General features: G+C 40.0%; 1 protein-coding gene across 1 annotated transcript in view; it reads right to left on the reverse strand.

The window, feature by feature from the left end:
* Positions 1 to 15,635, reverse strand: part of LOC129721788 (dynein beta chain, ciliary) — a 52,595-nt gene that overhangs the window by 13,676 nt on the left and 23,284 nt on the right. The window contains exons 8-15 of the mRNA XM_055674736.1: positions 4,527 to 5,042; positions 4,207 to 4,472; positions 3,697 to 4,148; positions 3,268 to 3,628; positions 2,002 to 3,211; positions 1,669 to 1,941; positions 984 to 1,013; positions 20 to 856 (exon numbers count right to left, since the gene is read on the reverse strand). Of these exons, the coding sequence (XP_055530711.1) occupies positions 20 to 856; positions 984 to 1,013; positions 1,669 to 1,941; positions 2,002 to 3,211; positions 3,268 to 3,628; positions 3,697 to 4,148; positions 4,207 to 4,472; positions 4,527 to 5,042 (3,945 nt within the window). The remainder of the gene's footprint in view (positions 1 to 19; positions 857 to 983; positions 1,014 to 1,668; positions 1,942 to 2,001; positions 3,212 to 3,267; positions 3,629 to 3,696; positions 4,149 to 4,206; positions 4,473 to 4,526; positions 5,043 to 15,635) is intronic.

Raw genomic sequence — 15,635 nt, forward strand, 5'->3', positions numbered from 1 at the left:
TGTAAAGTAATAAGATTACCGCTCCGGTGCAGTGGCACAGTTCGAAGAACTTCACGAACTCAGTGTCCTTCGCGATCATTCCAAGCGCACGTTTAGTGTGATCATTGCTAGCTTGAAATTTAAGATTCGCTATGGAGTCGAACAGCTTGGTTAGATGTTTACACACAACTTCCGGTCTGTTTCCGTTGCTGAGAATGTCCAGCAGATCGGCAGAGGAGACAAAATAGAAACGTGGAAAATACAGACGCTTTGTTTCCAGGTACTCTGCAAGTGCTTTCTCGCACAGAGTTAGTTGACCCTGGAGGCCGTCTAACTTTTCGCAAAGTCCGTCACGATTGGTGGCGTGGATCACGTTGGAAGTCTTGGACATTTCTTCCATCATAACCCTAAAATCAGCGTCAATTTGGTCGAATCGAGCCGAATCAACCGGAAGCTGCTTTCGGATGTCTTCCGAGCTCATGAAAATTGACTCCAGATGAGTCCAGGTACGCTGCACCTCAAACCAAACGGTGATAACTTGATCGGCGGTGGTGAGCTTTTTCTGCCAGGCGGAAACTTCCTCGAGGAAGTGGGCAACGAATTTTGAGGTCATCAGATTCTGCAAGACGACCTGGTTCTCCTCCAGAGTTTCGATTAGTTCCTCCGACGCTTTCAGCAGGGAGCATCCGGTTCGTGGATGAATCTCATGCTCGAATTCCATGGTCGACCAGGTGGAGTTGTAATCGCGCAGGATTTTTTCCATCGACATTTCTTTGACGGCTTTGTCGACTATGTTTTTCACTTCTTCCTCACACTCGTGCAGATTCAAAGCTAACAGGTCCGATAAGGTAGTGTTTTTGTCCATTATAAATTGAACCTACGAGAGGTTGATATTTGTTAGCGTTGATTAGGTGAATCGAGAAAACTTATAATGAAAATGGCAGAACATTAATGCTTCAGTTCGTAATGGCACATTTGCATATGTACATAGCATAACAACTTACTGTAATTTCGGGCGGCAGACTGGCTAAACTCTGGATTGCACGAAACGGTATTTACAGTTATCATTAGAAATGTGTATTTACAGCGGTTTAATTATTGAAAGGAAAGAAAGAAAAACGTTAAATTGTTATTTACAAAGCGAAACGGTACAGTCTAGCTTAGGAAAGGCGCTCAAGGAAATGAAGACATTCCACACATTCAGCGTGACAAAGCGAAGCCTAATAGTTTTTCTCCAGCCTCGTTTCGAGCAAATGGGTAGGCATGACAAGGTGCTTTTAAACGACACATATAGGCACGACACGTGGTAATCGAATTAACTACTGTTGAATTAATTTGAGTGTACTTCTTGCTATCGCGTGTTCTGCCGCCGTTTGGCTGTATTATTCGAGGGTGGCTTGTTAGCAAGTATTAATAGAATGGAAATTGGACTGAATTAGTGTTGATTCTGCTCCGTTGTGTGGGGGAACCGGTGCTTCGTGTGAATAATCCAAATTTACTCGAGTAATGTGCGGAACACTTTCAAAGCCTTTGCGACGGAAATTTAGGCAAAAGATTCAAAGCAATTTAAGTTTTAACTTTTCGATTTTTAGATGTAGAATGGATGGATTTTTTTTTCAACAATAACAAGAAATGAATTTTTCAAATTCAAAAGAGGAAAAAAATAATATCAAACAACTCTATATTAACCTTTGTTGACGTCATCAGTTGATTCCAGTGACGCTCTCGAATGGCCGGATTCTGTAGCTCTCCGACTGCTCGTAACGATGTCAGCATGTTTTTAACAGTCGCTTCCAGTGTCATATAAGTGTCCCATGGTCGCATCTCTTTGTCCAGCAAGCGAATATCTTTGGCGAACTTTTTGCACTCAATGTCCATGTTTTCAACGTCGACTTTTCGCCATGGCGTCGTTTTCCAGTCTTCAATACTGGTACGAACAATAAAGACGTAGTCCCACAATTGCTAGAACATTCAGTGAGTTGTACTTCATTTTTTCCTCAAAATAAGTTGAAACTCACTTACCTTTAACATTTTCATCTCTTTTCGGCATTGCTTCAACAGTTTGAACTCAGGAACGGTAACCTCGAAGAGGCTTCCAGATTCATGAATATCTGACATATTCTTTTCCAGACGTTCGATATCGCCGTTGATTCGGTTCATCAGCTGGTACGGCAATCCGCAGTCATATTTGAAGAATTCGTATGTTCGAAAAATATCCCTAAACAGGGTAATGTGCAGATCGAATGCGGCTATACGATTCCTTATGCCGACAACCTCGTTCGCTTGCAGAGGTGCAACCTGCTGCTTAACAGTAAGCGCAATCTTTTTCGTATTAGCCCACTGTTCAGGTAGCTCCTGCAAATACACATTGACCTCCTCGGGGATATCCATGTCGTAGTATTTAAGTAGCTCGATGGTCTCCTTCATCGGCTCAAACATTTCGTCGGTGGTGGCGGTGCGTTCTTTAACGTGCAACAGATAAGCCATTATATTCACTAATCCATCATAATCTCCCTCCTTGACGATTTGCAGAAGTCCCTCGTCTGCTTTTCTGATGAAGTTGCCCAAATCCGTAAGACTGTAGGTGACGTTAGTAACTAGGTGATCTTTAAACATGTTGCCCCACTTTCTAACTATATTCAAAAGTGACTGTCTAAACGGTCTCACGTCTACTTGAAACCATGCGTTAAAAATCTGAAACGGTTCAATCTTTTCTATCTCTAGATATAGTGACTCATAGTGATCGATTTGTTCACGAAAAGCTTCGATAATCGGAGGACAAGGCTGAGGAGCATCCGGATCCTTGTTGGCTATCAACTCGAGTTCATCGGCCTCCAGTTGGCGCCCATACTCGAGGAAAATTTCCATACTGTACTCTCGATCCTCCAGCCAGAGGTAGCTGTATCGTTCAAAGTCTCCACAGAACTGAGCAGCTTCCTGTATCACTTTGTCCACCCCTTGTAAAATCTCCACCTTCATGTCTTGAATATCAGTGTTGTCTAGTATAATTTCCTCATAAGATTTGCCTGCTGTTTGCAGCAGTCTCGGAATTAACGACGACATATAAGTAATATCAGTTACTAAACTCGCTAGCAAAAAGTTAAAACCATTTGGATCGGTAGGATTAAGTGACGGTACAAACACTAGATCTGGTTCCAACAGTTCCAGTCTAGATTCAAATAACGGTGCTAAATTGTTCCCCTGATCCATATTCTCTACAAGATATCCCATACTAAAAATGAAACATTTTTTGATTAAATCCAGCAAATATTCTTGAAAAAATCAAACCTAATTCCAATCATAAACAGCAAATTCTCGTAAACTATATTATCAACAAAGTGTACATATTTTATCCAATTCTCATCGTCCTGTTTGTCTCCCATGCCAAACAGGTGCATATTGGCCTCCAGCAGCTGATGTACTTTGCTGGCGGCAGCCTCCAGCTCGGTGTACCGTTTAGTCTTCCGATCGTTTCTTTCCTCCAAGCAAAGTACGGTGTCTTTTTTGGAGTCCTTACGCTCGAATAGAGGGTTTTTAATCCAGGATGACATCAGCGAACGGATTTCCTTAAGATTCGTTTGAATGCTGTGCATGCGACCTTGCAACTGCTCTACTGGAGTGCGAATCCTGTTCATGTACTCAGTGACGTCTGTGTAGTTTGCGGTCAAAAAAAAAAATTATCAAAATCAGTTGTAAATGAATCATTAAAGTACCTACCTTCCGAGTTCCAAGTAAGCTCATCAATCGCCCGCTCCAGCAATTCATCGATCACCTTCAATTCATCCTTGATCAGTTCAAGTTCCACCTCCGTACAGGTGCGTCGTATTTTATTGTACCACTCAACAGTTTTCTCCAGATTCAACGTGTACGAGCGAAAGATGTCACTCTTGTTGGAAAACTCCAGACCCCGCTCCGGGATGTCCTCTTTTTCCATCAAGCGAAGATAGTGAACCTCACGCAAGATGGCAAACAAATGTGAACTAAAATTCAGCGACAACTCTGGGCTGTTCCGCTTTCGTACGATTAGCGGTTTGTCCAAGTTTTCCTCGATCGTTCCATCCACGGTTGCTGCCCAGGCATCGAAAATCGAACGCTCGAACTCCTTCAATTTCCTGATCAACTCGTCGAAGCGTACAATCAACTCCAGACCTTCGTCAGATTGAACCACCCTGCAATGTTCAGATCAAATTTTAATCACTTAGAAAAGCTGTTCATAAAGGTACATACGGATGCTGTAAAGTTTGAAACTGCTTGATCGGTGTGGTAATACGGTTAGTAAGCTGCAGCACCCAACGTAGGCTGGCCGTAACCGGTGGTGCACTTCTGTCAACGAAAATGTGCCCATCCTTGCGATAATGCTCCATTTGCATATCGAAGATATCCTCACAAGTGCTCAGTTCATCATCAATCATGAACAGTATTTGCCGATATTTACCTGTAAATTCTTCACGAATCTTAGGCCGATCCAATACCGTTCCTACGATGCTTATCAACTGCAAATAAAGTTATGGAATTCGAATCCAATATTTTTAGTCTATAGAAACAACCTTAAAAACACTTTCCAGATTGTGACAATCGTCGAACGCCTGACAGAGGATGGCCGCCAGCTTCAGATCAAGCTCGAGGATGCGATCTTGAAACTTGACGAAGTCTTCCTTAAACGTTGGATCATCCGGGTCCAGGACATCGTACGTCTTGGACGCGAATACGGAGAAACACTGGTTGAACTCGACCGATACGCCGGTGATGCGGGCACTGAGGGCCCGACCCTTGAGGCCGCCGATTTCAACCTTCTCAAGCTTCAGAAACTCTATGACCGTATTAAAGAACCACTGTATGGTAAACAGTCGTTCGAGGAACGCATTGAATCGTTCAAAGACCGCGTTCGGGTGGAAAGTCCAGTTGACCACAGGGCGTTCTTTAAAGAACGGGGCGATGTTATCTTTGTATTCATCGTACACCGTACGGAAGTACTTGAGAATTTGAATCGACAGCGAGATGCGCTGCATTGCCTCGTCGATGTCGGTGTGGAAGATGGACGACGGGTCGAGGAAGCGCTTCGCCTGCGAACATATATGCAAACATGTTTCAGTGAAAGCTTAGAAACTAGATAAATATTTCTACAGTTAATGGGTGAAATGATTCCTAGTGTTTTATGAGGAATAAGTTCTCAAACGGATTTAAACATTGTTCGCTAAATTATTGCATCATATACAAAAGTCGTGAATAACCTTATTTTACAGAAACAGTCTTAAAAGTTTGTTGCTTTATATGGAAGCGAGCAATCAAATCAAATGAATTATCGTAGCTGGTAGAACTTACAGACACACTGAATAACAAAATGTATCTACTACTTAACTATTTTGAAATCATTAAGTTATTTGAGATACTCTCCATAAATTTCTGATTACTGATGCTTTAACCCTGATTCCTACAATTTTTATATAATATCATTAACTGTTCAGAGATGTTCATGGATTTTGTAAAATAATAACAATGACCCCTGTCTGAATTTAAAATAAGTAGCTTTTTGGCCATCAGTACTTGAACTGTACTGTCCACGATTGATAGTATTTTTTTCAGATTGATTCCATGAATTCTAACCGCATTAGGAAGAAGGCAACAGCGCTCTTGCTGTTCTGCAAAAATTTACGGATTCGTGATGCAGGTTGGAAAGTTATGCAAATTTATGAGGGTTAGCGCTCCAACTCTAAATTATTTGATCTCAGTGCCCAAGAGAATTAAAGAATATACGATTGTTGGCGTTCGGTGAATTTGATTTTTTTGTTTTGTTTTATTTATTTGTGCGCAATACGAACATCTTGGATCAAGATCCCTTTTACGAACGTCTTTCCCATACATTTCGCTTGAAGCTGTTTTTCTCTGGCTCTCTGGGTCGATTATACGTCAAAAGGCTGTCAGTGCTTGCGAAACAGCCGATTAAGCACCGTCCATGCGAGATCAACTGTTGCTGCAAGTGGTGTGAAGAAACGCAGAAAGCGAAAAACGATTGTTTTGTCTTGAACGTTTTACGGATTTTGTGCAGGATATAAATGGGCACGTTCAAACATGTTTCAACACGTTCCGGATAGCCCTACATTCAATATAGTTAGAAGCACGCAAAAAATCCGTACAGTAATACATACGGCACAATGAACGGAGCTTATGACCATATTTCCAGCAGTAGCGCCTTCATTATCGGCGGCGGCTTCAGGAAACTGTTGCCATGACATCGGTCTGCTTGGATCACATCCCTGTCACGAACGTCATCCCCATACATTTCGCTTGGAGCCGTTTTTCTCTGGCTCTCTGGCTCGATTATACGTCAAAAGGCTGTCAGTGCTTGCGAAACAGCCGATTAAGCACCGTCCATGCGAGATCAACTGTTGCTGCAAATGGTGTGAAGAAATGCAGAAAGCGAAAAACGATTGTTTTGTCTTGAACGTTTTACGGATTTTGTGCAGGATATAAATGGTCACGTTCAAACATGTTTCAACACGTTCCGGAGAGCCCTACATTCAATGTAGTTAGAAGCACGCAAAAAATCCGCACAGTAACACATGCGGCACAATGAACGGAGCTTGTGACCATATTTTCAACAGTAGCGCCATCATCATCGGCGGCTGCTTCAGGAAACTGTTGCCATGACATCGGTCTGGCTTGGATCATCTGTTTAGTAAAGCGGGCAATGTATGCAGTGTGCGAAAATTTTTTTCTAAGCCTAAAAAGTCACACCTTCTATTCCCGTTCATTCGATAAGCTCTCTTTATAGCAGACTTGGTAAAGCACGCACCGCACTAGGAGCGGAACGCAAATTGAGCTCTTGCTTGCTAGGTAACACGCACTCAAGCTAGCTGCTTCGGTCGCCGACTCGGCTCGTGAAGAATAAGAGAATAGCACCAAACAGGTAATATCTCTTCGTTGGTGTTTTTAAAAAGTTACATGGAGCGCGCGGTGTAGCCCCGATCCATTTTTGCTTGCTTTTTTGCTTTGTGGCATATCCGCCTCCTTGTACTCTGATTCTCCTTGCTATGTTTATTACACGTTGAGCTAGCGCACAGTGAGCGCTGACGACGTTTGCGGGTGAATGGGTGACTATATATTTGTGTTGTTTTAAAAATTAAATGTCTTGAATTTAACGAAATGAAATTTAATAAAATTCAATGAAATGAAGCAGCAAAATAATGCTCTGTTTAACAACACCGGTGTAGCCAAGGATACAAAAAGGGTTCAAGTTATAACCAATCAGTAGTCTAAACTGATTTTCTATTTCTTTTTATAGTTTTAAAAGAACATGCGGTGAAATTTTTTTATTGCAACAGTTGAAATTACTTGGCTTTGTTTGTTTCGTTCTCACATTTGATATTTTTTCACACGTGTACTGTCCACACGCGCAAACCAGGAGACTAACTTACTTCTTTTGGAAAAATGAAGCAAGAATAAAAGTAAAGTGTTCTACGAGGTGTTGCTCTTTAAATATATAAATCTTGATATACGGTTAAGAACCGAAGCGCATTACACAGTTTTAAAGAAACCATACGTTTCGGTAAATATTACCTCTAATATGAGGTTTAAATTGTTTGATTGCGCAAACCAGGAGACTAACTTACTTCTTTTGGAAAAATGAAGCAAGAATAAAAGTAAAGTGTTCTACGAGGTGTTGCTCTTTAAATATAGAAATCTTGATATACGGTTAAGAACCGAAGCGCATTACACAGTTTTAAAGAAACCATACGTTTCGGTAAATATTCCCTCTAATATGAGGTTTAAATTGTTTTATATTTTTAAGCCTTCAGCCAAAGAATACAGTAGAGAATAATCAAGACACTATTTTGATACTTTCCGTCGTTTCAGGAAGCATAATCATCAATTATCAATTCACAACACGAGTTCATATTTCAAAAAATATTACAAAATTCCTACTCGAACTTGGTAAAGCCCGCACAGCATCTCGAGCAAAGCTTGATTGTAGCTCTGCTTCATAGCCCACATTTTCACCTGTTAGTTATTAAATTATTGAATGGACCTTCTACATATCAGGTTCATATCGATTTTCAACTATTTTTAGTACTAAAATTAAAATGTTCGAATGTACAACAATCGCAAATAAAAACAAAATAATAAGGAGCGCATTTTATTACTTTTTATTTCATTTACTAGTTGAATATGCTGCTTATGTTGAACAGAAGGAAGGTTTTCGTAAAACAATTGCAAATATGTCCTGTATTTTCGAAGAAATAAAGTTATTTAAATATATTTGAAGGACATAACAAATTCGTTAGTTATTTTGCCACCCACGGATTTTTCGAAAAACCTTATGAGAAATTTTAAACCCAATGTACATACGCATATTGCAATACAGATCGGACTCGATTATCTGGAGGCACAATCATCCGGAGGCTCGATTATCCGGGGTTCGATTATGCGGAGAGAATGGCTTGATTATCTCGAGTTGTTATTTTTCTCCGATTTCAGATTTTGTTGACTATTCTACCTAGAAATACCAACTTTGATTCAGTATTTTGCGTTATATGCTGCGTAGTCAATTCAATGATGCAAAAAGGGGAGGAGCAAGATTGATTTTGGTTCAACTTATTATTATTGAATTTCCACTATTTTGACGGTCACCGTACCCGTCGCATGAATGAGTTGCTTCTGAATAATTCTTAGTCGCTTTCTCTGATCCGCAGCTTATCTAGCCGCAACGCTTATATAATTACCAATAAAAGACATATAAAAAGGGTATCAAGGTGTTTTAGCGGCTTCATGTTTCCTTCATAATTATTCTGGAACTTATTTCAGAAACTGGTGACCGATTACGATAAAGTTTAGTAGAATATGAAGGCAGCTATACCTTTAAAACTAAATATGTTGCGTATAAATCCGTTCAGACATCTCCAAGATAAATGAACTTAAATAAACTGAAAGTGGTTTATATGATAAACATCGACATCGACCATTAGACCATTTCTAAATAGTTATGTCGGCACATTTACACTTATTTTTATTAGCAATCTAGCTGTTCTTGACAAGCGAAAATAGAAAAAAAATCAAAATAAACAAACGGTTCTATTATCCAGAGAATTCGGTTATCCGGAGTGAAATATAATTCAATGCTCCGGGTAATTGAGTCCGACCAGTACATACATTCAGAGCTGCGATTTATCATCAATTCAGCTACTCATGTGTTAATTCTGATTGAAAAAGCGAGACATAATAAGATATATTTTATTTGATTTAATCTCCAATGATGAATATTCTTTGATATGATAAAATTTTTTCATACTAATCAAATTATAATAACCCTCTAGTGCCCAATGCTGCCATTTGGCAGGCTTCAGTCAAATCTCTAAAAAGCTTCGATAAATACTTAAAAAGTGTTTTAATGATTCATAGTGATTTTACCGAAGCCCGTCTTGAAATTAATTTGGGCACTAGAGGGACCTGGGCTCAGTAACGAAAATGAATTAAAGGCTTAAACGGAAGAGAAAAGTGCTTCCAAACAACTTGCACATAAGCTAATAGCCGAATTGAAAAACGTACGTGTCGTAATATTAACACCAACACAAACATGCATTTTTGCAAGGTTTTTTCCGCTAGCAGCAGCATTTGGTAAAACAGAAAATTCAATTAGCCGCTTCTGTACCAAAATTTCGAGGCACCAAAAGGTGCCAGTTGCCGATTATAGTTTCCTGGTTAGTCCGTCCAGAATTCCAGCCATTTAAGTGTTTTGCAGTAGCCATTTACTACTAAAGCCACCAGCATAACGGGTGAAACCGGCACGAGATGACCGGTACTATTTTGTCTTTCCTCCTTTCAGCTGCTAACACCTAGCGCTGTCGTGAAATTAACATCAACATAAACATGCATTTTTGGAAGTTTTTTTTCCGCTAACAGCAGCAATTGTAAAACATAAAATTCAACTAACCGCTTCTATTATAAAACTGCGAGGCACCAAAAGGTGCCAGTTGCCGATTTCTTGTTTACTGGTTTCCGTCCAGAATTCCAGCCATTTTAGTATTTTGCAGTAGCCACCAGCATCACGGGTCAAACCGGCACGAGATGACCGTTACTATTTTATTTTTCCTCCTTTTAGCTGCTAACACCGAGCGTCCGTATGTATCCGGTATGGTTTAGTAGTGAAACTGATGGGGTGAAATGTTCGAACGATACGTTTTATACCAAGACTTCGTCAGATAATTAGAGAGAAGGAGGGGCTACATAGATGATGGAATGGTAGAGACAAATGTTTCTTGAAAGCTGCGCCGGCCGCTGTCGTAATATTAACACCAACACAAACATGCATTTTTGCAAGGTTTTTTCCGCTAGCAGCAGCATTTGGTAAAACAGAAAATTCAATTAGCCGCTTCTGTACCAAAATTTCGAGGCAACAAAAGGTGCCAGTTGCCGATTATAGTTTCCTGGTTAGTCCGTCCAGAATTCCAGCCATTTAAGTGTTTTGCAGTAGCCATTTACTACTAAAGCCACCAACATAACGGGTGAAACCGGCACGAGATGACCTTTACTTTTTTGTATTTCCTCTTTTCAGCTGCTATCACCTAGCGTCCGCATGTCACTGGTGCGGTTTTGGAATCAGAATTATGGGGCGCCGGCCGCTGTCGTAATATTAACACCAACGAAAAAATGCATATTTGCAAGGTTTTTTTCCGCTAGCATCAGCATAAACATCGGAAACAGAAAGTGATAACAACAATAACAACAAAGTCAGATCGATTGTATCCGTTAGTGTCGACTGTGCTTGGGAAGAGAGGTAGTGATTGGCTGCGCGGTATGATTTAGACAATCGATATTAATTACCAATTTTTCAATAGTGTATCTCAAACAAAAGTTTGTTTTTGTTACATAAATTTAACCGTAAAAGAATTTCTGATCGATTGATGCCAAAACCTCGAAAACCTGATTATAGATGACTGCAAAATAAGCGCTCAAAATCTGACCACTTTTCTCTGGTTTTCCCTGGTTGAATTACTAGATTTTTAAATTCAGGGGCCTAACTTCGATAGTCAACGTCAAAAGTACAAACCACGCATCATCTAAATTGGCGGATTGCAAGAGCAAGACATGTTTACCATTTATTAGAAGCCACATCAAATTAGAATTACATCAAACCGAATAACGGCAATGCAAAATCATGTTCAACTACACAAGCAAACACTCAGCCATCATCCCTCCCTGCTCATCAATCCATAGCAGCACTGCAGCAGAGTAAACATCGAATGCCGTGCGCGAGCGGCCTCAATCCAGCCGACCTGACGCACTGGCGGTTCAAAACAGAACGAAAAAGATAAAACGTTCAATGTGTATGTGCCTCCCGGTGACGAACGAAAGGTTACGGCACTGCATTCGTAGCTTCTAAGCTCTTGCGCCGAGCTGGGGCTTGCTGCGAATGTCGCATGAAAAGATAACACGCTCGTGGTGATGGGTGCCTAGAATTTGGCGATATCACCGAGCGCTCGGAGCGGTGCTTTTACCAAGTCTGCTTTATAGCCAATAAGTTAGCAATTAAGTTAGTTGTAAGTTTACTTCTTTTTTTCTGACAAGTAGGTTTAAATCCCTACGAACGATAAGTCCTAATTGCGAAAGCAAACAAATCCTAACAATTAAAATTACAAATTTCTAACAGTGTTGAGAAGTGACCATTTGTGATTGGACACACATACTCATTATTTACTAATATTTATCATAAATACTCAAGCTACTAATAAATCCCCCCCTTAAAAAAAAAGTCATATGACAAAAATGAAATTAGTTCGTAAAGTTGGATCATCTGGTTTATGTTAGGAACCGTGGACTGTAAGCTGTAATATATTACTGTTAGGGGAGGATTGCACAAAAAGCACCAGTTAAGCATTTTCGCGATTTACAGTGCGACATTGAACGTGTAAGGTGATTGTAGGATTTATTTATTGTATGTTTATGACGAAGTTTATTATAAACACGCAGTTTCAATGTCTTTTATTGGTAAAAATTACCATTGCCGCCAAACATGCCCGTGACCAAAACGCACCACAACAAAGGTCAGTATGCTCCAAAGCAGTAGGCTAATATGCCACTAGCAGAAATCAGCATGCGAAGTGAGAAGCGCTTGAAGTCTCGGAAGTAAAATCAAAAATAATGGAACATGCTCTAAGTTGTCAAGCAATCTCCTGCAAACTCTTCATAGTGCATTCTGCCCCAATTTTCATTTTGATTCTTTTTAGGTAAAAGTTAACGAAAGTTAGTGAAATAATTTGAAATACTCATAGTATTATAAACTCCAAAAGTGTAAAGGGTAGGGGAACCATAGTTTTTTGTAATATTTACTAGTCAGTTAATCATAAAAGCTTAAATAAAATTCATGAATAACTACATGTTGGACAGAGTCACAGCCAATTGCACAGTTTTTTAAGTATTTTAGTCATTATGGCACACTTTTTTATATGAGAACTGTACTGCCTGTAATCGCATAATTGTAACATTCGACATTTTATGGATTTCGTGCTTTTTATTGGGAAATGCTTAGAATAGTATGTACTTTTTACATCTGAAAAAATATGCTTATGTTTATGTGAAAAAGGTCGTAAAAAATACCAAGTTGTTTTGTCACATAGCGTAAATAACCACATAATTGTCACACTACTTAAACTTTTCCAACATTTTTGTCAAAAAAGCTTCCATCCAAATCCACATCTGCATCCATTGGAACTCGGAAGTTTTTCTGGTCCGGTAACCAATCACCGGTGATCCGTTTCTGATGTTCAGCTCATGCTTGTTGAATACATGAAAAACTTCATTTTCCCTGTAATATATTCCAAAAGTAGCTTGAAAGTGACGGCATAAATGTATCATTGCAAAAATTTCAACCAATTTGACTTCAAAAGTAATGTTTATTGCATACAGAGTGTAAAGTAGTGCTTTCTTCATGATACAAAGTTCAGTTAAAGTGTCTATTTGCAAGAATATATAGGGAACAAAGCATTTAAGGTCAAAATATAAAAGTGCGATTTGCTCGAACAACCAATTTTGCAAATGATACAAATATGCGATTATGGGCAGTGTAGAGAAGCTGGGTTTTTATGAGAAAAGCGAAAAATTTCGTCATAAAAAACCACATGTGTAAGTATTTTGGGGAATTAATAGCATGGGCCATCTTACCCAACTGGTGCGTCTTGTACGGTTCTCCCCTACTGGCTATTATTAATTGGGCACAATAGATACGAGCTCAAACTTGTTTGTAATCACAAGAACGCTGGCAAATTTTACACTCAGGGCTACCTTTTAAATCTTGTATTTTTAATTGTCTTCATATACCTTCAATTGGAAACTACTAAGCAGTTTGGGAAACGTATTCTCAAGAGATTTTACTGATAAGTTTTCACTATTCGGCAAAACTTTGACGTAAGATTTTTTTGTTAACTCTAACTATGACATTTTTCTAAGCACTTGTGATTCTATTTTTTATGTTTGTTGTATGTTTTTGAATGTTATATTACGAAAATTTTTGACAATTATACTCCTACTAAAAATAGTTCGGTACTTTTCAGTAAATTTTAGGCTTCAAGTTGGTTCATAAAGGGTAAGTCGATAATATTGTGACACTTTCAAGCTTGCGTGAGCTTTTTTGTGGTCGTGGACCGCAAGCCAGGAGAAGTATGACAACCGGAAATAATGCAACGAAAATTGAGAAAGTGCTAAAACTAGATGTTTCTTAAATCTAAGAAACATTCCAGATTGAAAACATGCAAGGTGCATATTCTCCCAAATCGCAACGAAAGCCAGTAAAGTATTGTCAAAATCAAAATTTTCTAGAGCTTCGTCCTTTCAGAACCCTTATGGCAATAATGAAGCACAAGCGACAGGAAAAAAATGAAAAAATGCACTAGAAATTATTGCACAAATTCGGCAGGTAGCACTCGAATTCATCTAAAACTTAAATCGACATATGTAAACTGAAATAAAAAGATATACTGTACTACTGAAAAAAATTTGATTTTGATAATTGTTGCCGAATCACCAATAAGTCTATCGTGTCGCAATAATTATCGACTCACCCTTTATGTATCACGGATTTGGCTCAAAGTTACGAGGATTATTCACTTTGAAAAAATCCCAATTTTGGTATCGATTGGAATACATTGTACACATTATACACAGACTTCGCAGCCAATTGTTCTAGTGTACAGGACAATTGCGGGGCTAGGGCTACGATTCTACTGGCACTACAAGGCTCTCCCGAGCTGAGACTCGAACATGCGACGGCTGGCTTGTTAGGCCACCACCGTACCTCAAGGCCAAAAGGGTTGAAGGCCGATAGACTACACGTAGTACCAATACGAACCCGTGAGTTGACGCCTGCAGGATAGTATATAATGGCAAAAATCATAGGCGTTTGGCACCTGCGCAGTGATCAATCTTTGGCTATCGAATCACCACTAGCCAGAACATCGGCTATCGTGTTCCATGTCCGATGTCCGACTGTCGGGCATCCTAATTGTAAGCGACGACAGCCGTGCATAGGAGGAGGAGGCGGTAAAGTAAGGGTTGGAAATGAGGAACTTATTGTGATCGCCAACTCCTTGAAGGTGAGTGAGACACCGGGACCATATGGAACCAAAAGCTTGATGACCATAAAAGGGGCATCCGGGCAATTTCGGGCAGTCATGCAGAAGTGTCTAGATGACTGCCTCTTCCTGGAGCGATGGAAACGACAGAGACTAGTTTTGTTTTCGAAGACCAGACCGAAGATCGGTACCTATATGAACCTATTTGTCTCCTAGACTCAGCGGCCAAGAAGCTGTATTGTGTATTGTTTACACTAAATTGGTATCGCTGTCAGGTTCTCGAAAATTGAGAAACGTTCAAAGTACAGAAGGCCAAATCGTGACGAACGGTTGAATACGGTGGAAATGTCACGGGCCTGGAAACTATACACCCAGATGCTGACGAACCCTCTTTGTATAATCACGGATGTTTGAACTTACGTAAAAGCAGACTTCCGGCAGCTTCCGGGGCTATTGATCTTTACTGCCTAGACTTATGTCTGATGGTTGCCAAGTAATACATGATCTGGCAAGCGATCTGCTCATGTGGAAATCAGGATGCGCCGTTTGCGACAACCGGGACTGTAAGTGGGGAGATCTACCTCAAGGAGTGTCTATATCTACCTCAAGGAGAAGGCCCTACGATCTTCTGGCCGGATCGAGCTTCGTGCCACTATTCAAATTATGTTCTGAGGTGGTACGAAGCCAACGCGGTCACTTTCACACCAAGGGACCCTAACCTCGCCCCACGCTCCAGAGCTAAGGCTCATCGAAGAATACTGCTCTATTATAAAGCAGGCACTATGGGAGCATTCCAAGGAAGTCGAATTTGAGAAAGACATTAAGAAAAAGTGGGTTTCCGTAAAGAAGAAGCTGCAGCCGTATTATATACAGAACCTAATGAGTGGAGTCGAGCGTGAGGTGCAAGCGTCAACTAAGTAATGCTCTACAGGGTTTTCTTTCGTGATGCAATTTGATGTAGGACATGCTTTAGTTCACAACACAAAGGAAGGTAAGTAGTGCATTACAATCACCGCAGGAGTACCGCAAGATTCCATTTGTTGTGAAAGGTCATGTTAAGTTCGCTGTAGAGGTTATGATCGTCGGCATTGCTTA

The sequence above is a fragment of the Wyeomyia smithii genome, chromosome 2 (genome assembly GCF_029784165.1).
Source record: "Wyeomyia smithii strain HCP4-BCI-WySm-NY-G18 chromosome 2, ASM2978416v1, whole genome shotgun sequence".
Taxonomy (NCBI): Eukaryota; Metazoa; Arthropoda; class Insecta; order Diptera; family Culicidae; genus Wyeomyia; species Wyeomyia smithii.